The following is a 27991-nucleotide window of genomic DNA, read 5'->3' as shown; positions in this document are numbered from 1 at the left end:
AGAGTTAGCCGAATGTGTTTGGTTCTTTTGCCTGTACATTTTCTTCAGTCTTAGATGCTTAAGCAATTAAGGGTGAAGGAGGTCTAATGTTTATCTGGCCAGTGCTCATTCTTCACTGTCATCTCTTGCCGAGTGGCTGAACTTGAACTTAAGGAGAAAGGGAACACATACCCAGCCACTGATTCAGGTCAGTCCTGTACTCTGGGACAAAGGGTGCTCCCATTGGCTTCTTTAAGGAATTCACTGTCTTCTCCAAAGCATATAAAGTATTTTTTTATTTGACAGAGCTATAGAGAGAGAAAGGAAGGTCTTCCTTCCGTTGGTTCACCCCCCAAATGGCCGCTATGGCTGGTGCTGTGCCAGTCTGAAGCCAGAAGCCAGGTGCTTCTTCCTGGTCTCCCAAGCCAGTGCAGGGCCCAGTCACTTGGGCCATCCTCCACTGCCCTCCCGGGCCACAGCAGAGAACTGGGCTGGAAGAGGAGCAACCGGGACTAGAACCCGGTGCCCATATGGGATGCTGGCGCTGCAGGCAGAGGATTGACCAAGTGAGCCAAGGCGCCGGCCCCCAAAGCATATAAAATATTAAAATGCAGCAAGGCACATGCCAGAATAGAGTAGGAACGGAGTGCTAACTGTGTGTGGGGGGAAGATGATGCAGAATTGGGAGGCAAAGAGGAGAGATTCACCTGTAATGCAAGAGTGGTGGGACAGCACCTGGAGCAGAGACCCAGGCCAACACAGAGACAGAGTTCTGCACAGCTGGGGAGGTTACATGCGGCCCACTGGTCAGCATCGCACGTTGTCAAGTGACTGAAGGCAGATGTTTTTGGGTCAGCTCACTCTGCTCTCATTGTAGGTGGCTCAGAATAAAAAGTGCAGTGCGGGCTTGGGTGCTGTGGCACAGTGGGTTAAGCTAGTGCTTGGGATGTTGCCTTCTCATGTTGGAGTTCCCGGTTTGAGCCCCAGTTTCTGATCCTGGGAAGCCTCAGGTGATGGCTCAAGTACTTGTGTCTCTGCCACTCAGAGGAAAGACCCAGACTGAATTGCTGGCCCAGCCCTGCCTGTGTGGCCCATCGGGGAATAAGCCAGTAGATGGGAGATCTCTGTCTCTCTCTCTCCTCTGTCACTCTACCTTTCAAATCAGTCAACCAACCATGTGTGAAGAAAACAAAATATGTTGTACCAGTGCAGCATGGGAATGTTGGGGCCTGAACTAAGGCAGTGGTGCAGCAGGACCAGGGAGATATACGGAAGTCAGACCCTAGTGGTTACAAGAATAGGAGCTGGTATAGAATTAAATACAGAAGTTATAAAAAAGGCGAAAACTTGATGATGACTCAGGATTCCAGGAGGGTCTCTAGATGTAAGTCATACTCATTGGCAAAAAATATGGGAGTGGAAATAGTAAATATGCCTTTTTACATTTTGAGTTCGGTTCCATATAAAGTTGCCACCTGAAAAAGATATTGCCAATATCAGAAACCTAAGAGACACATCTAGGAGAAAACCCTAGGCGGTTACGAATCTCAGACGACGATGTGAAACGGAAGATTTCAGAAGCTCGGACTCGCAGTCAGGAGTTACACTTGTGGGTTTTGTTCCCTGCTGGCGACAGCTAGAACAACAAGGGGGAGGGCTGAGGAACAGCCTGTGCTAAGGAGGTAGTGAAACGTGAATTAATCTGAAGAGGAAACCAGGCGGCTCCCAGGGAGTTACAGTGTCTGCTGGAGAGAGAGGTCATGAACACACACGTCAAGGAAGCAATGGGCAATGCGGGCTTTAAACATTCTTTGCATTTGACCATACGTAACTTTCGTGCTCTGCAGATGTGTTGGTCGGGGTCTCATCTAGAAACCCTCTAAATATTTCACACAAAGGGTGTTTTGCTTAAAGAAACTAGCAGAAATGTTTCAAGATACAGAAGGGATCGTAACCATCCCCCACTCTCACCCCTCATAAGACAAAAAAGAAATGTTCTTTAAAAGTATTTGGAGATACTGATATTTTTAATTATTTTTAAAATTCTTGATCCACATGTCATATTTGGATATTTTATGTATGTATTTACTCCTCCCAAAGAAACCTTTCATTTAAGGAATACAGACTTAATGCATTTCATAAATACAGTTGTAGGAAACTAGTGATTCTTCCCACTATACCTGGGCTCCCATCCACTCTCCCACCCCTCCTCCTCCTCTCTCTCCTATTCCCAGTCCCATTGCACAGAAAAAAAGCAAAAAACAAAACAAAACAAAAAAACTGTTCCTCAACAGTTGAGACAAGGGCTGTTCAAAGTCATTGCATCTTGAAGTTAATTTCTTTTTGTTTTTTAGAAATTTAATTAACTTTAAAGAGGCATCCAAGAATGATACATATTTTTAATAGAAAACTTTTACTTAATAAATATAAATTTCAAAAGTGTAACTTTTGGATTATAGCGGTTCTTCCCCCCATAACCACCCTCCCACCTGCAAACCATCCCATCTCCTACTCCCTCTCCCATCCCATTCTTCATTAAGATTCATTTTTAATTATCTTTATATACAGAAGATCAGCTCTCTACTGAGTGAAGATTTCAACAGTTTGCACCCACAAAGTATAAAGTACGGCTTGAAGATTAATTTTTTTTTGACAGGCAGAGTGGACAGTGAGAGAGAGAGACAGAGAGAAAGGTCTTCCTTTACCATTGGTTCACCCCCTCAGTGGCCACTGTGGCCGGCATGCTGCAGCTGGCGCACCGCGCTGATCTGAAGCCAGGAGCCAGGTGCTTCTCCTGGTCTCCCGTGTGGGTGCAGGGCCCGAGCACTTGGGCCATCCTCCACTGCACTCCCGGGCCACAGCAGAGAGCTGGACAGGAAGAGGAGCAACTGGGACAGAATCTGGCGCCCCGACCGGGACTAGAACCCGGGGTGCCAGCATCGCAGGTGGAGGATTAGCCTAGTGAGCCACGGTGCCAGCAGAAGATTAATTTTACCATTAATTCTCATAGTACAATACATTAAGGACAGGAGTCCTACATGGGGAGCAAGTGCACAGTGACTCCTGTTATTGATTTAACAATTGACACCTTGTTTATGACATCAGTAATCACCCGAGGCTCTTGTCATGAGCTGCCATGGCTATGGAAGCCTCTTGAGTTCACAAACTCTGACCTTAATTAGACAAGGCCATAATCAAAGTGGAGGTTCTCTCTTCGGTTCAGAGAAAGGTACCTCCTTCTTTGATGGCCCTTTCTTTCCACCGAGATCTCATTCACAGAGAGAATGATGCATATTTTGCGAGCACTTAAACATAATTATAATACAGCTCTTTGAAGACAGAAGTCATGCATAGGAAGTTAGTGCAGTGACTCCTGTTGTTAATTTAACGTAACAGTCTTAAGATGTCAGTGACCACCCGAGGCTCTTGACTTGAGCTGCCTAGGCTATGGAAGCCTTTTGAATCCACAGACTCCATCAGTGTTCAGACATCCATTGCTCACTCGACTGCAGAGTTCCAGGGTGAGGGGGGCGTCCCAGCGCCTCCAAACAGTGCTCCTGGGACACTTCTGAGACACGAGGAGTGCTGCTGCCTACGGCACCAAAGGGACTGGCAATAACTCTAGCTTAAAATGGGCTCCTCCCTTTATGGCTGCAAACCAGCGGCATATTCAGTGTGTGTCATTAACTCGGCCATTTGGAAGGAATGTTTATATTTGTATTTGCTTTCCTCGCAAATCTGAGAGAGTCTGGACTCTCTTGGCCTTGGTTGGTATTTTTTATAGCATCATCACGGGGAAGGAAAATGATTTTGCCTGAAATGAGCCAGTGACAGAGTGATAGGATCCATGACATATTAACGAGAGAACATACTTTTAAATTATGAGTATTATTACACTGTAAATTGACCCAGTTCTTCAAGGCATTTGTGACATTGTTGGAGGAAGCATCCCATAGTTGATCTCACCTCGCCTTCATTCTATGTTGCACAGCTGTCCGGCTCCTGCCCTACCTCCCCCACTGAAATGGTTCTCACCTGATGGCCTGTGACCTGTGTGTGCCACCTCTGGTGGGGACATCTCTGCCCTCCTGACAGACAGGCAACCCCCTCCCCTTCTGCAAACATCCTCTTCCTCTGCCGTCCTTCTCAGTCCCGCTATCTGGCTTCTTCTCTTTACCTGTTCTGCCGGAGATTGCTATATTCCCTCACCTAGGGTGGACCCTCTATTCCTTGTTAATGAACGTGACTCTGGAGCGTACATGGCTGGCCGCACTCTCCCCTCTGAGTGCTGCAGGGTTTGGATATAGTCGCATGAATTAACTGTGTTCCCCAGGGTCTGTTGTGACTGAAGGCTCGTTTGGCCAGGCAGAGTTGCTGGAAGATGGGCGGTCATGGGAGAGAGGGGCTAAGGCAGTCCAGCTGCAACTTCTTGGTAGTTCTCATAGGACCCCTTGAGTTCTTGGGAGAGGGTCATTCTAAGAGCTTGATTTGGCCCCAGCCGCCTTGTCTGCCCCTGGGTTGAGAGGAAGTGACTTACTCCTGATTCGTGCATCACTGCCATCCTGAGGTAGGGCGGCCACAGGGCCTGTGCTAATGCTGTTTGCGCTTTCAGCTTCCGTAGCTGTGAGCTCCACAAAGCTTTTCTTTGTTTGAAGTTAGCTGACTCTAGTATTCTGTTGTAGTAACACGAAGTGCGCTAACTCGTGGCAGCTGCTGACGTGCCAGCCCCTAGCCACTGTACCCCTGGTACTGCTCTTCTGCGTCTCACGGTTTTCACTGAACCCTGCTGCTGTCCACTGTGCTTGTCCCTCTCTCCATAACAGCTCTACCCTCCACCTGATGGCACAAGCCACAAACCCTTCCGTGGGTCACTCTTTCCATGGGCCCTCAGCAGATCCATCAGCCCACTTCTGCCCATCTCGCCTGTAGCCCCCACCCAGTCCAAACCTGTTCTCTGACACAGCTGACTGCAGAGCCCCCCCCCACTTCCACATGGGGCCTTCTGTTAGTGTGGCCCAGTTGACAGCTGATGTTCCCGTGGACATGGGAGCCTGCTCCTTCCTCTGTAACTTCCCCTGTTGCCCTTAGAACAAAATTCAGGCTCCTTTCCAGGCCCTGCAACTTGTGTTCCTCCTGCCCAGTGTCAACCTCTTTGCCTCTGCTGCTCACTCCACATTGAATTCTGTGTCTTCTGTTCCATAGCACCTTGTCATCTGATAGCTTTATCATAAATGCTACTGCCCCAGAGAAGCCCTCTCTCGCCGCCCATGTCTTCTCGGTCTCAGTACTCTCCTTATTCATTCGGTAACAGGCTGTTTCACAATGTAGACTTACTTTGTTTGGGTTAACTTATCATCTGAATCTGTGCCTTAATACACATTCCACAAGGAGAGGGGCCATCTCCTGTTTGATTCTTGTCCCCAGTCCCTGGAAGAGTAGATGCCCAGTACGTGTGAACTGAATGAATGTTGACAGTCTAAGCAATAGCACCAGTGGCCATCAAATGGATCAACATTGCCATCTCTTTGATAATCAAGTTGAAGGTCAGCAAACAGACGAGTTACGTGCTGTCACTTCTTCCTGCTCTGCTCTTGGAAGACGCTACTGACGCATCGTGATACCCAGGAATTGTGTGGGCCTGTGTACATCCTCCTAACACAGAGTACTTCCTGAGCCAATGCCTTATCAGAGTTGACTTGGCAATAGGCCAAGAGACCATACAGTAGGGTGTTCAGATGCCTGCTTAGAGCATTCTATCAGGAGAAGACTAAACCAGGTGTTAGAAGGCATTGATAAAGATCAACATTCCTAGTGATTAGGCAAATGCACGTGAAAACCACACGAGATACCATCTCCAAGTCCCTGTTACCCAGTGCTCGTGCAGCAAATTAGTATTGAGCGTTCGTGATGTGTAAATGTCATCAAATGTTAGGGATACTCCAACCATTGAGTTTCTTGCTAATCCAAATGAATAACTAGTGTTGCTTTTGGTTGCTTTGCTCATTAAAAAATCTCTAGTAATGCTGTGAGAAAGGAATGATAAGAGCTACTCGGAGAAACAAGGCCCAGAAAGGCTGCTGGAGTTCGTGGTGACTGAGCCAGCTGTGCAGCCTAGCCTCTAACACTAACCCCATCTCTCTGTCCCACAAGGTTGACTATTTGGGGACCTAGATCTGGGGACGGTTCAAAGAGGGGAGCGTGCTTTGTGTGGTGCCTGGCTGACTCTGTAACTGGCACTGCCGTAGTCCATTAGCTATTCTGCTGTAACAGAATGCCTGAGATGATAACTTAGGAGGAATAGAGATTGATTTCTTGGGGTTCTGGAGGTGGTGAAATGTGAGAGTGAGGTGCCAGCATCTGTCAGGGACCTTCTTTCAGCAGCATCCTATGGCAGGAGGTAGAAGGTCAAGGGAGAGTTTGGGGGTTGGGGAGAGCCCATTCCTATGACCGTGCCATTCATCTGTTTGTGAGGGCTCTGGCTTCCTCAAGGCCCCACCCTTCAACACTCTTGCGTTGTTAAGAGCTGTTATGGAGAGAGGGACGAGCACAGTGGGCAGCAGCAGGGTTCAGTGAAAACCGTGAGATGCAGAAGAGCAGTACCAGGGGTACAGCGGCCAGGGGCTGGCACGTCAGCAGCTGCCATGAGTTAGCACGCTTCGTGTTACTACAACACACGTGCACTTTGGGGGGACATTCAAAGCACAACAGCCACTATACAACATCCTGTATAGTTCTGTCCAGTGACGACTTCCGTGAGCTGCTGTGGTGGCAACACACTCCAGTGAGTGAGAGACCATTCAGAATAACGGCATTCCATCCCTCCTGCCCCACTCCCATGCCTCTGGTTCCCAACGCCCCCTTTGCTCATGCTAAACCCTGAAGGGCATGGTACAGTTTGTTGTTAGAAATCCAGTGAGGTTTAAAATGCCACCAAAATTCGCAGTCCTGTAGGTCACAAAACAAAACTCATCAAGCTCCAGGGATTCAGGGATTCTTTTGTGATCCCCAAAGACTTTCCTTCCTGGAAAATTTAATTTAGTGTCTCTGAAATATCAATAAGACGAGTTGATGTTGTTCTTCTCTGGATTACAAATGTCAGAGATGCCACTAGCTTCTGCTCTATAAATCTAAGGGACCAAATAAGACCATATTTCTTTGTTGAGAAAGCATCGCTGCACTGTCCCCCGACAGTGTTGTATTTGGCCAGGTGAACACCTGTGCTATTTGACGCTGTGGAATCATTAGCTGGCCTGAAGTTGTCTGTCCATTGCAGTCCTGGATTCGGCTCCCTTGATTTACCTAATGTTCAGGCTGAAAATACGCAGTCGTCTCCACTGTGCAAAGCACTGAGCCCTGCTTGGGTGTGAAGTGTGTGGGCCAGCTGAGGGCACCCAGGAGCTAATACCGAAAACTCTCATTGAACCTTCATGGAAAGATGATGATACATTGTTAAGTGAAAAAAGAGGTAAAACCATACATTGATTTTCAAATACAGTAGCAGGGTGAGCTGAGATTCTGCAGTGCATCCTTTTATTAAAAAAGCACATGAACTACTGATGAAATATGACCTTCAATATAAGAAAGGGAAAATACTTACAAATCATATATCTGATATGGGACTTACATCCAGAAGATATACAGGACTCTTAGAGAAAAACAATAAAAGGTAAATAGCCTTTAGTTTGGAAATGGGCAAAAAAAATAAGAGTGGACGTTATAGCAAAATAGGTCAACAAATGGCCAATAAACACATAAAAAAAATCCAACATCATTAGTCATTAGGAAAATGCAAATCGAAACCACAATTAGGTGCCCCCACCCCAAGGGCTATAAGCAAAAGACAGAGAATGACAAGTATTGATTAAATGTAGAATTAGACATTGGAACCCTCAGCTGTTGCTGGTTGAGATGTAAAATGGTTCAGTCATTTGGAAAACAGTCCGGCAGTTTCTCAAAGGGGTTAAACAGCATCATCATGTCACCTGTGACTTCTGCTCCAGGAACTTGAGACACATACCCACACAAAAACTTGTGCATGAGGGTCCCTAGAAGCCTTATGTATAACAGCCAAAAATCAGAAGCAGGCTACACGTCAGCCGATAAACCCACAGGTTAACTTTGCTGTGTCCCTAAGTGGAGCATTAGCTGACAATAAGAGAGAATGAAGTGCGAGGGTGGCTGTGACTTGAATGGGTCTTGAGTGTAGTGTGCACAGTGAAAGGAGCCAGGCACAGGAGGCCCCGTGTGCTACAGTTCTGTCACATCAGATGTCCAGAACAGGCAAACTGGCAAGGATAGGCCGATCAGTGGTTGGCGGGGGCTGAAAGCAGGGGGAAGTGAGAAATGGCTGCTTAGTGAGTCCTGGGGGTTTTCATGATGTGCAAATGTCCTGTGACTCTATCAAGGCCCACTGAATGGCACTGTGAAGGAGCTGATTTCTGCAACGTGACGACAGCTTAATTTTTTCAAAGTCAAGTGGGAGGAAGGGAAGAAGGGGAAATTGCTAGAAGGTGTATCTTAGTTGGTTGGAGTTGCCGTGACAGAATACTGTGAACAACAGACATGTTTGCTCACAGTTCTGGAGGCCGGGCAGCCTGAGGTCACGGTGCTGGCCGGGCAGGTGTCTGGTGAGCACCCACTTCCTGGTCTGGAGATGGTGCCTGGTGGAAAACGCAGGGCAGTGACCTGGGCTTGGTCTCAAAAGCCCTCTGACCTCATTCGTGAGGGCTCCACCCTCGTGACCTAATCAAGTCCCAAGGGCCTCACCTCCTAAAACCATCTTGTTGGGGCTTAGGTCTCAATATGTGACATCGTATTTCAGGCCATAGCAGGGTAGATGTCAAGAGGGAATTTTTTTTTTTTTTTAAGATTTATGTATTTGGGGCTGGTGCTGTGACGTAGCGGTTAAAGCCGCTGTCTGCTGTGCCAGCATCCCATATGGGGACTGGTTCCAGTCCCCTGCTCCACTTCTGATCCAGCTCTCTGCCATGGCCTGGGAAAGCAGTGGAAGATGGCCCAAGTCCTTGGGCCCCTGCACTTGCGTGAGAGACCCGGAAGAAGCTCTTGGCTCCTGGCTTGGATCGGCGCAGCTCCAGCCATTGCAGCTAATTGGGAAGTGAACCAGTGGACAGAAGACCTCTCTCTCTCTCTCTCTCTCTCTCTCTCTCTCTGCCTGTCCTTCTCTCTCTGTGTAACTCTTTCAAATAAATAAATCTTTTTTAAAAAAGATTTATGTATTTGTCTGAGAGTGAGAGAGTTAGAGAGAGATCAATCTTTGATCTGCTGGCTTACTCCCCAAATGGCTGCAAAGGCCATGGCTGGATGGATCTGAAGCCAGAAGCCAGAAGCTTCTTCCAGGTCTCCTACATGTGTGCAGGGGCCCAAGCACATGGGTCATCTTCCAGTGCTTTCCCAGGCCACAACAGAGAGCTGGATCGGAAGAGGAGCAGGCAGGACATAAACTGGTACCCATATGGGATGCCGGTGCCACACGTAAAGACTTAGCCCAGTATGCACAGCACCGGCCCCGTGAAGAGGGAATTTAAAACCAGAGGCATCAGCCTGATGCAGAGGAAACAAGGATCGCTGGGACCTGCTGCCTGCAGCGGTTTCTGTCTGGAGCAGGAGATGTGGCCTGAAGCTTTGTAAGGCAGGACTGAAGGTGAGGTGCCTGCCTGAAGTGCCTGCCACCTTGAAGGGCTGTCCTTTCAGGGAAAGACACTTCTAGAAAGTGTGCCCCCATTTGCTAAGGGAGACACAGGGAAGGTTATCTCTGCCCAGGCCCCTGGGTGGCAGGGACAAAGTCTCCTGGAAGAAATAAAAACCTCACAGGAGACAGAAGATCAACATCTTGGTACCGTGGTACAGGATTCCCGAGACTGAGAAAAACATGAACAGGTCTGGGATGAGGGCCTCTGTGTGGGCTCTGGGGAAAGCAACATCATAGCCGCTGTGACTGGGACACTGACTTCCCAGGAATGCGCTGCTACAGGAAAAGCCATCTCGGCTGGAGCTGACCTTGACCAAAGTGACAAACCAGGACAGCAGAGGTGCCTCCTGCAACTTGGTTACTAGATGCATTCAGTAGGAGCACCTGTTCTGCTTCTAAGAACTTTCTGTGACAGCCAGGAAGAGGGTGTAAAAGAAGTATCTTTAGAATAATTTCTCACTAGTCCCAGTGATCAATTTCTGTTCACAATTGATCGTAATGATAGGACTAAGAACCAAAGGGATCACATAAACAAGAATAGTGTCTGCAAATACTAGCTGATAGAATCAAAAAGGGAGAGAATGATCCAACATGGGAAGTGAGATACACAGCAGACCCATAGAATGGCAAATGTCCTAACAGCACTCTGGCCTCATAATCAGCCCTTAAGGCATGCGGATCCGGCTGAAATGCCCATGAGAGTATTTCAGGCATGGAAAGCCAAGACACTCTGGGGGCAAAAAAAACCTAAATGAAAGATCTCTGTGAGTGAGATCCCAGTGGAAAGAATGGGTCATCAAAGAAGGAGGTACCTTTCTCTGAAGGGAGGAGAGAACTTCCACTTTGACCATGGCCTTGTCTAAAAATGATCAAGAGTCAGTGAACCCAGGGGGCTTCCATAGCCTTGGCAGCTCATGACAAGAGCCTAGGGTGATTACTGATGCCATAAACAAGAGTGTCAATTTGTTAAGTCAACAATAGGAGTCACTGTGCACTTACTCCTCATGTAGGATCTTTGTCCTTAGTGTGCTGTACATTGAGATTTAATGCTATAACTAATACTCAAACAGTATTTTTCACTTTATGTTTCTATGTGGGAGCAAACTGTTGAAATCTTTACTTAATGTATGCTAAACTGATGTTCTGTATATAAAGAGAATCGAAAATGAATCTTGACATGAATGGAAGGGGAGAGGGAGTGGATAAGGGGAGGGTTGCGGGTTGGAGGGACGTTATGGGGGGGAAGTCATTGTAATCAATATTCTGTACTTTGGAAATTTATATTCATTAAATAAAAGTTAAAAAAATAAATTCACTATGGAATTATAAAAAAAAAGAATAATTTAAAAGATAAAAGAAGCAGCAGATAATACAGGGAACAGCACAAACGAGAAAGCAGTAGACAGGCTGAAAGTGGAAATGAATCAATAGAACTGCTAGAAATGACTGCAAATCTGTACAATTGCAGGAGGGCTAGAGAGGAAAGGAAACACAGAGGGATAAAAAATTGATGGACCGGAAGCTGGGACTTCATGAAGGGCTTATCCTGAATGTGTCTCTGAGCACAAAGATGGAAGGTTAAACCATGGCGTTTGGCCTTTTCCAGAAAGTCATGCAGTATGTAGCTCTGAGTCTTGCTTCTTGACATAATAACTTTGACATGTCTTTGTCTCTGTGATTCTAGAGTTCTTCTTATTTATTTGTTTTCAGTTTATCTTATTTTCATTCTATTTGAAATGCAGAGAAAGGAGGAGGAAGAAGAGGAGAGAGAGAGACCTTCTGCCTACTGGTTTACTCCCCCTAAATGTCCCTAACAACCAGAGCTCAGCCAGTCCGAAACCAGGAGCCTAGAATTCAATCCACAAATCACAAATTCATATTCCGATATGACTGGCAGGAACTCAAGTACTTGAGTCATCAACCGCATCTTCCAGGGTGCACATGGCAGGAAGCTTGATTGGAAGTGGAGCCAGGACTCAAACCCAGTCACTTTGATAAGTGAATAACCACTATTCCAAATATCCACTTCCCTACTTCTTTGTTAATAAAGATTTATTTCTTTATTTGAAAGAGCAAGAGAGAGCAATGGAGATACGAGATACACACACACACACACACACACACACAGGGAGGGAGAGAGAGAGAGAGACAGACAGACAGACAGACAGACCAACCTTCCATTCACTGATTCAATCCCTCAGATGGCTGCAACAACCATGTCTAGGTCAGGCTAAAACCAGGAGCCAGGAACTCTGTCCTCGTCTCTCATGTAGGTGGCAGGGGCCCAACTACTTGGGCCACCTTCTGTTATCTTCTCAGCCACATTAGTGGGAATCTGTGATGGAAGGGGAGCAGCCAACACTTGAACTGGGACTTTGATATGGGATGCTGGTGTTGCAAGTGGTGGCTAAACACACTGTACCATGATACAGCCTCCTCCAACCCCAAGTTGTTTTTATATTTGACTAGTATTCCAACTTGTTGATATATCATTGTATCCTAACACTGACACATTGAAATGTATTTGAGTTGTTTATAATTATTGGTGATCATAGAGGAATCCCACTAAAATATTTGCATACAGAGAAAAGGAGGGAGAAGGAGGGAGGGAAGAAGGGAGGGAGGGAAGGAGGGAGGGAGGGGGGAAGGGAGGGAGGGATATGCTATGGTTTGGAGGTATCCCCAAACATTCATGTATTGAAAAATTCATTCCTCAATGCAGCAGAACTGAGAGATAGGGCTTGGTGGGCAGGGCTTGTGTCATGAGAGCATGGCCCTCATGAGTAGATTAATGCCATTCTTGAAAAGTGGGCTATCATGGGGGTTGGTCCCGTCTTCTTGGCATGTGCCTCTCCTCTCCTGAAGTCTGCCATCTTCAGAAGTGTCACAAGGTCCTCGCCAGGTTCAGCTGCCTAATCTAAGAACTTCATGTGGTGGTCAGGCTACAGCTGGGATGCATGTATTTCACAGCAGACTGCCAGTTGAATCCCAGCTACCCTGCTTCCTATGCAGCTCTGTGCTAATGCACCTGGGAAGTCACAGATGGCCCAATTGCTTAGGTCCTGCCACCCATGTGGGAGACCCAGAGGGAATTCCTGGCACTTACCTTCAGCTTGGTGTGTATGTGTGTGTGTGTGTGAGAGAGAGAGAGAAAGATCTGTCATCTGCTGGTTCACTCCCCAAATATATATATATATTATATATATACATACACACAAATACACACACTTGCACACACACTTGATCGCTCTGCTTTTTGAATAAAGGAATAATTCTTTTTTTAAAAAAAATGAGTGCACTGGGGCTGGGGCCGTGGCTCACTTGGTTAATCCTCTGCCTGCGGCACCAGCATCCCATATGGACGCCAGTTTCTAGTCCTGATTGCTCCTCTTCCAGTTCAGCTCTCTGCTGTGGCCAAGGGAGGGCAGTGGAGGATGGCCCAAGTGCTTGGACCACTGCACCCTCATGGGAGACCAGGAAGAAGCACCTGGCTCCTGGCTTCGGATGGATACAGCGCCGGCCATAGTGGCCATTTGGGGAGTGAACCAACGGAAGGAAGACCTTTCTCTCTGTCTCTCTCTCTCACTGTCTATAACTCTACCTGTCAAATAAATTAAAAAAATAAAAAAGCTTTAAAAAAATGAGTGCATAATAGAAAGCATTTGCCATATACATCATAGATATGCCCAGTATGAATTGCATAATCACAAACTGGGTGCAGAGAAATAATGATAGAAGTAAGTTATTATAGCAGCAGTAAAATTCCACAGTACTACTGTAATATAACTTACCATTATCATTGTAAAATACCGATCTTTTCTACTATAGTAATAATAGTATACTAATAATAAAATTACAGTATGGTAGTAATAAAATAGTAAAAGCAGTAATAGTAGTGGAAACAATAACTTTTCTACTACTTACTGTGGCCCTTACTTGCAGGGTAGGAGAAAACAGCTCAGACTTGGCAGTGCACAGTAACTCACTCGCTCTTAGCAAGCTTTTTCCCAAATAACTAAGTCTGGTTTGGGTGAAGATTAATGTTTTATCCTAAGCGATCCCCTGCTTCCTTAAAAAGGCATTCATTATGTGGAAGGTTTTATTCTTCAAGGATGTGCTTAGTTTTGTAGTGATTCTATCTCCGTGTAGTCTCTGAAATTGAAGTGAGAAGATGGTGCTTTCTCATAGAAGGTACAACATGCATCTAAAATATAATAGACAGAATTAACTCCGTGTTAGAGTTTGTCTGTGGATGTGGTGCCAAGCAATCGCTCTTTCTATGGGAAGAGCCTGTGTGGTTGCTTGGCCTGTGGGAGAGCCGGGGCAGGGTCTCTGGGGAGACAGCCCCTGGCCTGATGCGCTCTTTCTCTCCTCCCCACCCGGCCTTGGCAGTGAGATGAAGCAGAAGCTGGATGAGGAAGGCAGCAAGTGCAGCATCCTCTCGAAGCACCAGAAGTTCGTGGAGCACTGCTGTATGCGCTGTTGCTCGCCCTTCACCTTCCTCGTCAACACCAAGCGCCGGTGTGGGGACTGCAAGTTCAACGTCTGCAAGAGCTGCTGCTCCTACCAGAAGCGGGAGAAAAGCTGGGTCTGCTGCGTCTGCCAGCAAGCGAGGTGAGTGGCCGGGCTCTCGCCCCGGGTCTCGGCTGCTGGCTATAGCCGGGCAGGACCTGCAGGGTGGGATTACAGATCCAAGCAGAGCACTGATTGCACTAAAGAGATTATTGAGGTGATATGGGGTTAAAAGATACCTATTGGCCTTCTTAAAGTGGACAAGAGAGGGCACGGGGAGCTCCCAGGTATGAAGACAAAGGAGAGCTATGGTGGTTTTAGGACTGAAGATATTTCTTTTGGAATTTCTCCTCTGACCTCATCCTTTAGTTCATTTATTTCACATATGTGTTGGATTCTTAAAAATTGTGATGTTCATCAGAAAACATACATGACTTTATTTTATTTTTTAAAATTTGTTGAGACTTGTTTTATAGCTTAGCCTATGGTCTGTCCTGGAGAATGTTCCATGCACTGATGAAAAGAATTTGTATTCTGCGGCTGTGGGATGAGATGTTTTGTAGATACCAATTAGATCCTCTTGGTTGATGATGTAGAACTGAGTTTTTTCTTTGTTGACTTTTTGCCTCGTTGATCTGTCTGCTGATGAACGTGGGGTATTGAAGTCTCCCATGATTACTGTATTGGAACATATGTCTCCCTTCAGATCCACTAATACATGTTTTTCATAGTTGATGCTCTAGCATTGTGTGCCCATACATTTACGATAGTCACATCTTCCTGTTGAGTTGATCTGTTAATCAATATATAATGATCTCTTTTAACAGTCTTTGTATTAAAAGTCTATTTTGTCTGGTATAGCTGTTCCTGCTTGTTTTTGATATTCCATTGGCATGAAATATCCTTCTTCCATCCTTTCACTTTCAGTCTGTGTATCTTTGTTGGTGAGGTGTATTTCTTGCAGGCAGCATTTTATGGGTTTTGTTTTTCAATCCATTCAACTTGTTTGTATCTTTCAACAAGAGAATTTAGTTCATCTACATTTAAAGTTATTATTGGTAAGTAATGACTTGGTCTTTCCATTTTTCTGTAAATATTCCTATTATTTTGGATCTCCTTTGTACTGTTATAGGAAGTTTTCTGCCTTCACATTTATATTCTTTGATGATGCTAATTATCTTTCTCTGTTTCTGTGTATGGTATTTCCAGAGACCCTTATACTTAGTGAAATAAGCCAATGCCCAAAAGACAAATAACGTATTTTTCTCTGATATGTGATAGTTAATATAGAATACAAGGCCGGCGCCGCGGCTCAATAGGCTAATCCTCCGCCTAGCGGCGCCGGCACACCGGGTTCTAGTCCCGGTCGGGGCGCCGGATTCTGTCCCGGTGGCCCCTCTTCCAGGCCAGCCCTCTGCTGTGACCAGGGAGTGCAGTGGAGGATGGCCCAGGTGCTTGGGCCCTGCACCCCACGGGAGACCAGGAAAAGCACCTGGCTCCTGGCTCCTGCCATCGGATCAGCGCGGTGCGCCGGCCGCAGCGCACCAGCCACGGCGGCCATTGGAGGGTGAACCAACGGCAAAGGAAGACCTTTCTCTCTGTCTCTCTCTCTCTCACTGTCCACTCTGCCTGTCAAAAAAAAAAAATATATAGAATACAAAAAAGTATAAGAATGAAAGTGACATCTTATCATTTAATTATTGTTTATAGCCTTTATCTATATTCCTGTGGAATAGTGGTTTTTTTTTTACTTGTTGAACATGATGGTTAGTGACACATTAAGCCTATAATTATAAAGTAAATTGAAAATGTATTATTGCAAAAATTAAAGGAGGAACAAAAAGACAGGAAGGAAAGTTTGAGAGAGAGAGAGAGAGAGAGAGAGAAGGGAAGTAACAATTTTAAAAATTGTTATTTGCAGGAAATATTATGGTGAATTAGGCAGATTGTTAAAACCCCAGAAACTTAGGTGGACGATAGACTATGTAACTGTTGGTCTCAGTGTTGGTGATATGTATCCTGACCGCTTTGTCCATTGGCTGTGAGGACACTGGGCAAGGAGTGACCAATTCTGGGGCTTGGAGGAAACTTCATAGAGGACAAAAATGGAGGAGTCAAAAATACCAAGGAGTCAGTGTTGTGTAAGGGGGGGGGGGTGATGGTCCCCCATTGAAGGAGGTGCCTAGTGTGGTGTTTCATTTCTTGCCTGCGTGACAGGCAATGTATTTCTTTAATATGTTCAGTACTGGACACTGATGTCTTAGTATTTGCATAGAGTGCATTATGATTCGTATTTGCCCTGTATGATACCTATTTGATATGTATCCTTCCGTATGCCTGTGTTACTTCGTGTTACTTCAAGCAAGACTGAGGCTGGCTCTCAGGAGCTCCCCCACCCCTTCCTCCTTTGCTCCTCTCTCCTTCCCTGCCCTGTTTACTCATTTAGAGTTTTCACACAAGCCCTAGCATTGTCCCATAGAACTAGTTACGGTGTCAGATACTAAGTGTCTTTGAGATCTCCAAGGAATCAGTCTCTGGGCTACAAAAAGAAAGGTAGCCCAGAGACATCAATTGGTTTGTTGAGTGTCCAGTGTCCAGGGCTGACTGCTTCTGGCGTTGGAGAATGAGTGATGGATTACTTATTTTGGAAGTCATGTAATAAATGGAGTATTACCGAATCATTTCCTTTGTCATTTTAAGATCATAAATTTATCTTCTTGAAATTTATTGTATAAATTCACTGAAGCATTGTAAATAATATATATATTTAGTTAGTTGCATTATGTAGCCTTCTGCAGGAAACAAAACTTACAGAGCGAGCCCAGCCCATAGCAATTAGCTATTATCGTTTTGGTGTGACTTGATTCTAGAGTGATGTTCCTCCTTACTTTAGGAACAAATTGGCTTTCTAGCTCTTTGCTTCTTAACAAAAATTGTTCTTTCTGATTTTTGTTATTTGTATCATTACCCTTAACACACACCAATTTGGTAGATTGTTTTCAGGGAATAAAACGAAAAAAAATCATCCTTGGAACTGACATCAAAACACATCTCCTCATTATGCCTGTGGCATTTGCTTTGGTTTTTCTGAGAAAACATATGGCTTCATTTCCCTCTTCCCCCTTGGAAGGGACTATCCTTCATTTCTCTCTGATCACTGGTTACTTGGCATTCACACAGCCCACATAATTCGTGCACTAGCATACGCCCTTTTGGCATAATCTCTACCATGGATTTTGCTGTTACCCCGATGTATTTGTAATACCCCTGAAGAAGATGCAATATATTTTTTAAAGATTTTATTTATTTATTTGAGAGGTAGAGTTACAGATAGTGGGAGGGAGAGACAGAAAGGTCTTCTGTCCATTGGTTCACTCCCCAAAGGCTGCAACGGCCGGAGCTGCTCCGATCTGAAGCCAGGAGCCACCCGGGTGCAGGGGCCCAAGGACTTGGACCATGGAAGATGCAGTATTGATTGATGTTCACTGTGGCCTAAGGACACTCACAAGTTACTAACTCCAAGGGGAAATGTTGAACCTCACTAGAAATCAGGGGAATAGAGAGTAATGCTTCAAGTAGATTGTTTCTCATAGATTATTGATTTTTTAAATATTTTTTACCCAGTTTTGACAAAGCTACATTGAAAAAAGCATTTTCATTTTTAATCAAGTCTAAATGGGCATAACCTTTTACCAGCATGTATCAGGAATCCATAGCATATCTAAGAACTTCTACCCAGTAATTTTACTTTTGAAAACTTGTAACTAATGACAGAACAGAATATTTCAAAAATTGTAAAAAGAAAAAAAAACAGAATAGTGCTGAATTATTTGTAGCATAAAAGATATAAGTAATCTAAGTGGTAGAATTAGGACATTCAGTTTGACAAAATGTGATGTCATTAAAATAACCTGCATTTTTTTATTGGCTTGGGTAAACTGTTACATTAAAGTGAAAGATGAAGAATGTAAAGTAAAAAAAAAAAAACTTACATACAGCGCAATCACCACGTAATAAGTAAAACAGACAAAAGACTGAAAGGAAACACAAAATCATTGCCGTTAACAGTGAACATTTTGGGGGAGATAGGCTTGCGGCGTGTTGTTTTGTTCTTCTGTTTTCCATTTAGTGTCCAAGTTTTCCACAGTTTGCACACATGCTACATGAACAGGCATAAAGTAAATAAGCATGAAGTAACGTAGGCCCGTGTTGAGAGGAGGACCACGCACCCGACAGCCAAGGAAGTTGCTGGTCATTTTAGGTTCGTTGGGTGTTCATGAGTTTTCACAAATTGCGTTTGATGGAATGAGGATTAAAATTGATCCTGACATCTTACATAAATAAAAAACTGTTATAAGAGAACCAGGTAAACAAAAATTGGGAAAAAAAAGATCCTGAATTGGAAATAAACTGAAATTATTAAAATTTCTTTACAAACACAGTATGAGAAAATAAAGGACTCCATTTTTAAGGACACAGACTGAAAGTGAAAGGGTGGAATAAGATACCCATGCAAATGGAAACCAAAAAAATATAGGAGTAGCCATACATATATCAGATAAAACAGATTTTACATCAAAATCAGTAAGAAACAGAAAAGGAGATCTTTATATAATGATAAAGCATTCAGTCCAGCAAGAGGAAACAATTGTAAAGATACATGTTCCCAATATTGCAGCACCCAAATACATAAACATCGACAGATTGAAAGAGAGAAAATTCAATGTAATAGTCATAGGAAACTTTAGTTTTCCACTTTGAGAAATGGGTAGATCATCCAGACAAAATCCACAAAGAAATAGCAGAGTTAATGTCAGCTGCAGAACATTCTATCCAATATCTGCAGAATACACATTCTTTTTGTTTGTTTTATAGTAGTTTATTCATTTTTTTGATTTTTTTTAACTTTTATTTAATGAATATAAATTTCCAAAGTACAGCTTATGGATTACAGTGGCTTCCCCCCCATAATTTCCCTCCCACCCGCAACCCTCCCATCTCCCGCTCCCTCTCCCATTCCATTCACATCAAGATTCATTTTCAATTCTCTTTATATACAGAAGATCAGTTTAGCATATATTAAGTAAAGATTTCAACAGTTTGCACCCACATAGAAACACAAAGTGAAAAATACTGTTTGAGTACTACGTATAGCATTAAATCACAATGTACAGCACATTAAGGACAGATATCCTACATGAGGAGTAAGTACACAGTGACTCCTGTTGTTGACTTAACAAATTGACACTCTTGTTTATGGCATTAGTAATCACCCTAGGCTCTTGTCATGAGTTGCCAAGGCTATGGAAGCCCCCTGAGTTCACCGATTCTGATCATATTTAGACAAGATCGTAGTCAAAGTGGAAGTTCTCTCCTCCCTTCAGAGAAAGGTACCTCCTTTGATGACCTGTTCTTTCCACTGGGATCTCACTCACAGAGATCTTTCATTTAGGTATTTTTGTTTTTGTTTTTGTTTTTGTTTTTGCCAGAGTGTCTTGGCTTTCCATGCCTGAAATACTCTCATGGGCTTTTCAGCCGGATCCACATGCCTTAAGGGCTGATTCTGAGGCCAGAGTGCTGTTTAGGACATCTGCCATTCTATGAGTCTGCTGTGTATCCCGCTTCCCACGTTGGATTGTTCTCTCCATTTTTGATTCTATCAGTTAGTATTTGCAGACACTAGTCTTGTTTATGTGATCCCTTTGACTCAGTCCTATCATTATGATCAATTGTGAACTGAAATTGATCACTTGGAATAGTGAGATGGCATTGGTACTTGCCACCTTGATGGGATTGAATTGGAATCCCCTGGTATGTTTCTAACTCTACCGTTTGGGGCAAGTCAGCTTGAGCATGTCCCAAATTGTACATCTCTTCCCTCTCTTATTCCCACTCTTATATTTGACAATGATCACTTTTCAGTTAAGTTTCAACACTTAAGAATAACTATGTATTGATTACAGTATTCAACAAAAAGTATTTAAAAAATATGGAACGCTTCACGAATTTGTGTGTCATCCTTTTACAGGGGCCATGCTAATCTTCTCTGTATCATTCCAATTTTAGAGAATACACATTCTTTTCAGCAGTGTATGGAAGAGTCTCCTGGGTAGACCATGTTGTAGGTCACAAAGCAAGTCTCTCTCAACAAATTTTAAAAAATAAAAATAAGAGTGAATATCTTTTCTGACCACAAGAAGGAATTAGAAAAATGTCTTGAAAATAATGAAAATGAAAACACAGCATACAACATCTTTAGGATACAGGAAAAGCAGTACTACGTGGAAAGTTTATGGCAGTCAATACCTACAGAAAGATTCCAAATAGCAACTTATCATTGTACCTCAAGAAACTATAAAAACAAGAACAAGGCAATGCAGAATTAGTAGAGATAAAGAAATAAAGCATGGAAAAGAAATAAATGAAATAGATACTAAAATTTAAAAAAAACTTAATGAGAAAGGAAATGGTTCATTGCAAAGGCAGATGAAATTGACAAACATTTCTCTGCAAAAGAAAAAAAAAAGAAGATCCAAATAAAACTCAGAGATGAAAAGGGAGAGATTGCGACTTATACCATAAAAATACAAGGGATTGTTAGAGATTATTATGAACAATTACTTGGCAACAAATTTGATAACCTAGAAGAAATGAACAAATTCCTGTCCATACATTGCCTTACAAAGATTGAATCATGAAGAAATAGAATGCCTAAACAGACCATTAATTAAGTGGTTTTGAATCGGTAATAAAATATTTCCCATCAAAGAAAAGCCCAGGACAAGATGGCTTCACTGCTGAACTCTACAATATATTTAAAGAAGAATTAACACTAGTCCTTCTTAAATCATTCCAAAAAATAGAACCTGAGGGAATTCTTCCAAATTCACTCTACAAGACTAGCATTCCCTTGATACCAAAAACCAGGCAAGTACATAACAAAAACAAAAAAAGCTACAGGGCAATATTCTTGATGAACATAGATGTAAAAGTCCTCAACAAAACATTAACAAGTGAAATCTGAGAGCCCATTAAAAATATTATTCACCATCATTGAGTAGGATTCATGGCAGGGATGCAAGGACGGTTTAACATACAAAAATAAATGAACATGATACACAGGATCAACAAAATGAATGACAAAAATCGTATCATCATCTCAATAGATGCAGAAAAGGCATTTGATAAAATTCAAAATGATTCATGGTGAAGACTGTGAACAAATTAGGTTTAGAAGGAACGTGCCTGAACATAAAAGCCACATGTAACAAGCCAGCAGGTAGCGTCATACTGGATAGAGAAAAGCTGAAGGTTTCCTAAAATCTGGAGTAGGACATGTTTGTCCAATTGGATCGTTTTCATTTAACATAGTATTAGAAGCACTAGCTGGGGCTGGCGCTTGCACTGTGACTAGCAGGTAAAGCTGCCACCTCCAGTGCTGGTATCTCTTATGGGCACCAGTTTGAGTCCCAGCTGCTCCACTTGCAATGAAGCTCTCTGCTATGGCTTGGGAAAGCAATAGAAGATGGCCCAAGTGCTTGGGCACTTGTGCCCATGTGGGAGACCCAGAAGAAGCTCCTGGCTCCTGGCTTTGGATTGGCTCAGCTCCGGCTATTGCAGCCATTTGGGGAGTGAACCAGCAGATGGAAGACACACCTCCCTCTTCCCCCTCCCCCTTCCCCTCCCCCTCTCCCTCTCAACTCTCGACTCTATCAAATAAATAAATAAATCTTAAAAAAAAGTACTAGCCACAGCAGTTAGGCAAAAGAAAGAAATAAATGGCATCCAAATTGGAAGGGATGAGTCAAATGACGTAATCTTGTATTGAGAAAACCCCAAAGACTCCACGACAAAATGATTCAAATAAATAAATTCAGCAAAGTTGCAGGATACCAAGTCAGTATACAAAATGAGTAGTTTTATTATACACCAGAGAGTAGATTATCTGAAAAGGAAATCAAGGAAGCAATACCATTTCCAATAGCCAGAAAACCCAAACAAAACAAAAACTGACCACTAAATTTAACCAAAAATAGGAAGATTTCTACAATGAAAACTATAAAACATGGATGAAAGAAACTCAAGACACAAAGAAATGAAAAGATTTTATTTTGTGTTTATGGATTGGAGGAATCAATATTGTAAAAATTTCCATGCTACCCAAAGCAATTTATATATGTAATGCTATCTCTACCAAAATACCATGACATTTCCCACAGAATTAGAAAGAACACTACTAATACTTTTATGAAGCAACAAAAAACTCCAAAGAGCCAAAGCAACCTTGAAATAAAAGAATAAAGCAAGACGCATATACTACTTGACTTTAATTATTTATTTTTATTTATTTGACAGGTAGAGTTATAGACAGAGAGAGAGACAGAGAGAAAGGTCTTCCTTCCATTGGTTCGCTCCCCAAAAGGCCGCTGCGGCTGGCGCTGTGCCGATCTGAAGCCAGGAGCTAGGTGCTTCTTTCTGGTCTCCAATTCGAGTACAGGAGACCAAGCACTTGGGCCATCCTCCACTGCCTTCCCAGGCCACAGCAGACTGGAAGAGGCGCAACCAGGACTCGAACCCGGTGCCCATATGGGATGCCGGCACCGCAGGCAGAGGATTAACCAAGTGAGCCATGGCGCTGGCCTTACTTTACGTTAAAATATTTTACAAAATGTAGTAATACTGGCATAAAAACAGACACATAAAACAATGAAACAGAAGAGAGATCTTGGAAGTAAATCCACACATTGACAACCAACTGGTCTTGGATGCAGAAGCTAAGAATATGCATTGGAAAAAAGTCTTTTCAGTAAGTGATACTGGGGTAACTGGACATCTGCATGCAAAAGAATGAAACTAAATGCCTATCACTCACCAGATACAAAAAAAATCAACTCAAAGTGTGTTAAGGACATAAATCGTGAAACTGCTGGAATGAGACATAGAGGAGATGCTTCAGGACATTGAAGTGGGCAAGGATTTCTTTTTAAACAGACCCTTAAGCCCCAGGAAACAAAAATAAAAATGGACAAACGGTATTTCTTCAAACCAAAGAGTTTGCACAGCAAACGAAAGAACCAACAGTGCAAAGAAAAAACCCACAGAATAAGATAAAATATTGGCAAGTTATAGATCTGATGAGGAATTAATAACCAGAATACATAAGGAACTTCAATAATCTAATAGCAAGAAAAGAGTCCAATTAAGAATTGGCAGTAGGTCTAAACAAACATTTCTCAAACGAAGACACCTTAACAGCCAACAACTTCATGAAAAAAAAAAAACATTCACTATAACTAATCATCAGGGAAATGCAAATCAAAACCTCAGTGAGACATCATCTCACTTCTGTGAGATCAGCTGTTATCAAAAAGACAAAAGATAACTAATTCTGACGAGAATATGGAGAAAAAAGAACTGGCAGGAATGTCATTTAGTACAGCTATTGTGGAAAAATGGCACAGAACTTCCTCAAAAAAATGAATAGAAATACTGTATGATCCAGTGGTCTGTCTGTTGGGTTTGTATATCCATTGGAAAGGAACGGACGCTGTCAGAGGCATTTGCACTCCCATGTTTACTGCAGCGCTATTCACAATAGCCAAGACATGGAACCAACCCAAGTGTCCATCCTTTGATGAATGGTAAGGAAAATATGGCTCACATACACAGTGGAATACTACTCAATTTGCAAAAACATGCATGTCACTGGAGGTCACTGTGTTAAGTGAAATACACAGAAAGACAAGTGCTGCATGATCTCACTCATGTGAAAACTGAACCAGTTGATCTCATGGAAGTTTAAAGTACAATGGTGGTATAGGGAGACTAGGGGAGAGAGGGTGGGAAGAGATTGATGAGTGGGTTCTAAGTTATACTTAGATAGAAACATTAAGGATCCTGATGTTCTGTTGCATGGTAGGGTGACAGCAGATAATGATCATGTACATTTCTCTTCAAAAATACTGAGAAGGGGACCCGTGCTGTGGTGTAGAAGGTCAAGCCTCTGCCTGTGCCATCGACATTCTATGTGGGCTCTAGTTCAAGTCTTGTCTGCTCCTTTTCTGATCCAGCTCTCTGCTATGGCCTGGGAAAGCAGTAGAAGATGGCCCAAGTCCTTGGGCCCCTGCACCCAAATGGGAGACCCAGAAGAGGCTCCTGGCTCCTGGCTTGGGATCAGCTCAGCTCAGGCCATTGCAGTGATTTGGGGACTGAACTAGCAGATGGAAGACCTTTCTGTCTGTAACTCTACCTCTTAAATAAATAAATCTTTAAAAAAAAATAACTACAATAAAAATGCCTGGAAGAAATGATTTAGGGGTTGGCGCTGTGGTGCAGCAGGTTAACACCCTGGCCTGGAGCGCCGGCATCCCATATGGGCACTGGTTCAAGTCCCGGCGATCCACTTGGATCTAGCTCTCTGCTGTGGCCTGGGAAAGCAGTAGAAGATGGCCCAAGTCCTTGGGCCCCTGCACCCATGTGGGAGACCCAGAAAAAGCTCCTGACTCCTGGCTTCAGATCAGCACAGCTCCGGCCATTGCAGCCAATTGGGGAGTGAACCATCGGATGGAAGACCTCTGTCTGTCTCTCTCTCTCTCTGCTTCTTCTCTCTCTGTGTAACTCTGACTTACAAATAAATAAATCTTTTAAAAAAGAAGAAGAAGTAAGGCTTTGGAGTGTTTTCACCATAAAGGAATGGTGAATTTCTGTGGAGATGGATACGTTTACCCTGATTGGAGATTAAATACAGCGTACAGATGTATTGATATATCACACGGTACTCTACAAATATGTACAATTTAAAGTCAGTTAAACATAAAATAAGCTTCAAATTTTTTTTTTATTTATTTGAAGGGGGTAGGAAGGAGAGAGAGATATATACTTGTTCACTCACTCAAATGCTTGCAACAGCTGGAGCTGGGACAGACCAAAGCTGGGAGCCCAGAATTCAATCCAAGTCTCCCATGTGGGTAACAGAGACTCCACTATGTGAGCCGTCACCTGCTGCCTCCCAGGGTTAACATTAGCAGGAAGCCAAAGTCAGGACTCAAACCCAGACACCCAGTGTGGGCTGCAGGCATTGCAAGCAATACCCCAATCACTACACCAGATCCCTGTCCCAGCGTTTCACCTTTTTTTTTTCTGCTCAAATAAGTGTTTAATTGTCAAGCTATTAATATTACAAAACTAATATTTAGCTTAGCAACATGAATACCTAATGTAGACTGGTTTTAATTTACTATTTTACTTGTAAGGTTATATAAAGAGAATTAAGAATGATATAGCAATGTATGAATCCTTTATCAAGGTTATTAATTAAAATATTCCCCATGCTGTTCTCCATACTTGCATTCTGAACATGCAAATCCTTAAGCAATGCACAGTAATCAGCTTGTCTGTTAACTTTCTACATTTGGAATTATAAGTGTATGTTATTCTGCAACTTGAATCTTTGCTCAGCTTTGCCGTAAGTTGGCAAAAGTTGGCACAGCAGAGTTCATTTATGCAGTAGCTATCATGCTCACTGACTATTCCATGTCTCCTGGCATTTCCCAGCCTCCTTTGCAGGTGACTTGGAGCCGTGGAATTGGTTCTGGGTGGTGACTTTGAGCAGAAGTGTCATATGCTTATCATGGTCAAGCCACATCCCCAGGGTACTTCTCTCCCCACCCAGCAGTAGCGTTGAAGGCCTTGTGTTCAGATCATGTAGCAGTAAGATGGCAAACTCCCCGCTGGCCTGGGCTTCTGGGTGACTCTGTGGAATAGAGCCTCCTGCCAACCCAGGCTGCACATGTCCTAGGCGAAGAACCGTGATCTCTTGTGGTTTTAAGCCAGCTGAGAGTTGGATGCTAATACATTAAGGCCTGCTCGTTCTAACTGATACAGCCAGCTGCACTGCTGTGTGCTATCCGCCACATGACTATACTCCACGTTATCTGTTTGCCTGTTAATGCAGCTTTGGGTTGTTTCTAATGGCCTAAGAGTTTCTGGGAAGTTTGCCATGTACGCTTTCCCCTCCATCCTGCCATTCTCCTCCATGCCCTGTTCTTTCAAGCATGGATCTTGAGTTTGTCTTATTCTCCTGCCTCCATCCTTGTAATCCTGCTGTGCTGAAAGATTCTCAGAGTCTCTCAAAGCCCATGTGTGCTTTGCCCTGGCTGGTCTGAGGCGGGTGTTCAGTGGTTACCCATTGGTGGGCTGGGTCAGGACCCCATGCAGAACTCGTTTGGGTGTGGAGACTCGTGAGTTCATGCCACCATGAGGATATGAAAAGATACCCTACTCACATGATGGGAGTTTTGGGGAGGAGGAGGAGGAAGTTCCCGCCAGGATAGGGGGCAAGCAAAGCAGAGAAAGATGCCTAGACCCATAGGGAGAGGAACTGGATAAGGGTTCTTTTTTAAAGCTCATTTGAAAGGCAGAAAGAGAGAGAGAGCAACAAAGAGACAGAGGCAGAATGAGAGAGAGCACGCACGAGAGGGAGAGTGAGAGTGAGAGAGAGCACTTCTGTCTGTTGGTTCATGCCCCAAATGCCTGCAACAGCCAGGGCTCCCCTGGACTGAAGCCAGGAGCCTGAAGCTCTGTCTGGGTCTCCCAGGTGGGTGGGGTGGAGTGGCAGAGACTCAAGTACTTGAGCCATCACCTTCCTTCCAGAATGTGCGTTAGGAAACTGGGTCAGAAGTAGAGCTGGGAGTTGAATCCAGGAACCTCAATCCGGGGTGCAGGAATCCCAAGTGGCCAGTTAACTGCTGGGCCAAGCACCCGTAGCTGGGTGAAGGTGCTTGCACTGGCATGGGACATGCATGAGCTGAGGATGTGGACCTTGGAGCCACCTTGCCCAGTTACAAGACAAAGTGGAGGAGGAGAGGGGGCTGGGGCTTCAGAGCTGTCGGCCATTGAACGTCAGAACCGGAGCCGCTGTCTTCATTTTACCAGGCATCGTTAGCGTTGCTCCTCGGTGTGGGGAGCAATCCGGACTAGACTAAGTTACTCGAATTAGGACTTATTCTTTGCATCTGCTCTCCCACAATATGGCGCTGGGAGAGAAGTAAACAGCTTCCGCACAGCTGCCTCCAGTTCAACTAATAAACTGTAGGACTTGCTCCTGATTGGAGGAGAGCAGCGTACTCGGCGTGTGGGCAGCCGAGTTGGGATTGGCGGAGGAGGACTATAAAGGAGGAGACGGCATGCACCGGGAACATCTATGGGGAACATCTAAGGGAACCTGTGCAGCCCCCAGAAAGCCGGCCGGCGGTGTGCCGCTCCCCTGCGGAAGTGGGGAATGTGGCCAGGGGGAACTGCCCTTCCACGGAGGTGGAAGGGATAGTAGCCAACCCGGGAAGAACCAGCAGCAAACCCGGGGAAGGCCGAGCAGACGAAAGAACAGCGCAGGGTCCTGTGTTGCTCCTCCATGAAGAGGGGGAGCGACACTCGGGGTGACTCCTGCTTTGGAGGACCGTGTGTTCCGACCATCTTGCCGGGAAACTGAGTTCTCGGTGGCACCTTTGTGATGTTTAACCAGATGTTTTCTGACTAAATGCCTCTTTGCAAATGATAACCATGAGCTGAGAGGACTCTGCCACTTTGCCTTGTAGATAGCTTCTGCATAATCTCAGAACTGTTCCTGTTTTCTCTCTTCTTCCTAGGGAAAAGCACCAACAAAATTCTATGCTCTGTTCACAACTATTTTGTGAATAAGGCTGTGTGCATAGTTACACTGGGATATTTTAGAGGACCCTTGGGAAACATTAAGGATTTAGGCTACTAGATATTTTTGTATTAAACAAAATACAA

The 27991-nt window shown here is 44.1% G+C and overlaps 1 protein-coding gene and 1 non-coding gene across 8 annotated transcripts in view; one reads left to right on the top strand and one right to left on the bottom strand.

Moving 5' to 3' along the window:
- MYRIP (myosin VIIA and Rab interacting protein) overlaps positions 1-27991 on the top strand; it is a 557931-nt gene that overhangs the window by 387440 nt on the left and 142500 nt on the right. For 6 of the 7 annotated variants that reach the window (XM_089306527.1, XM_008260267.5, XM_070050999.2 and 3 more), the window contains one exon: positions 14081-14302. The exons of the other annotated variant lie outside the window; for it this stretch is intronic. In XM_089306527.1, coding sequence (XP_089162653.1) covers positions 14081-14302 — 222 coding nt within the window. The remainder of the gene's footprint in view (positions 1-14080; positions 14303-27991) is intronic. 7 annotated transcript variants of the gene reach the window in all.
- Positions 20184-20294, bottom strand: LOC127492525 (U6 spliceosomal RNA). The gene has a single exon (XR_007922040.2). It is a non-coding gene; the product is annotated as a U6 spliceosomal RNA (small nuclear RNA).

The sequence above is a fragment of the Oryctolagus cuniculus genome, chromosome 10 (assembly GCF_051225735.1).
Source record: "Oryctolagus cuniculus isolate XC-2025 breed Fujian yellow rabbit chromosome 10, ASM5122573v1, whole genome shotgun sequence".
Lineage (NCBI taxonomy): Eukaryota > Metazoa > Chordata > Mammalia > Lagomorpha > Leporidae > Oryctolagus > Oryctolagus cuniculus.
Note: the sequence above shows the minus strand (reverse complement) of the source record. Positions and strands in the feature narration are given on the sequence as shown.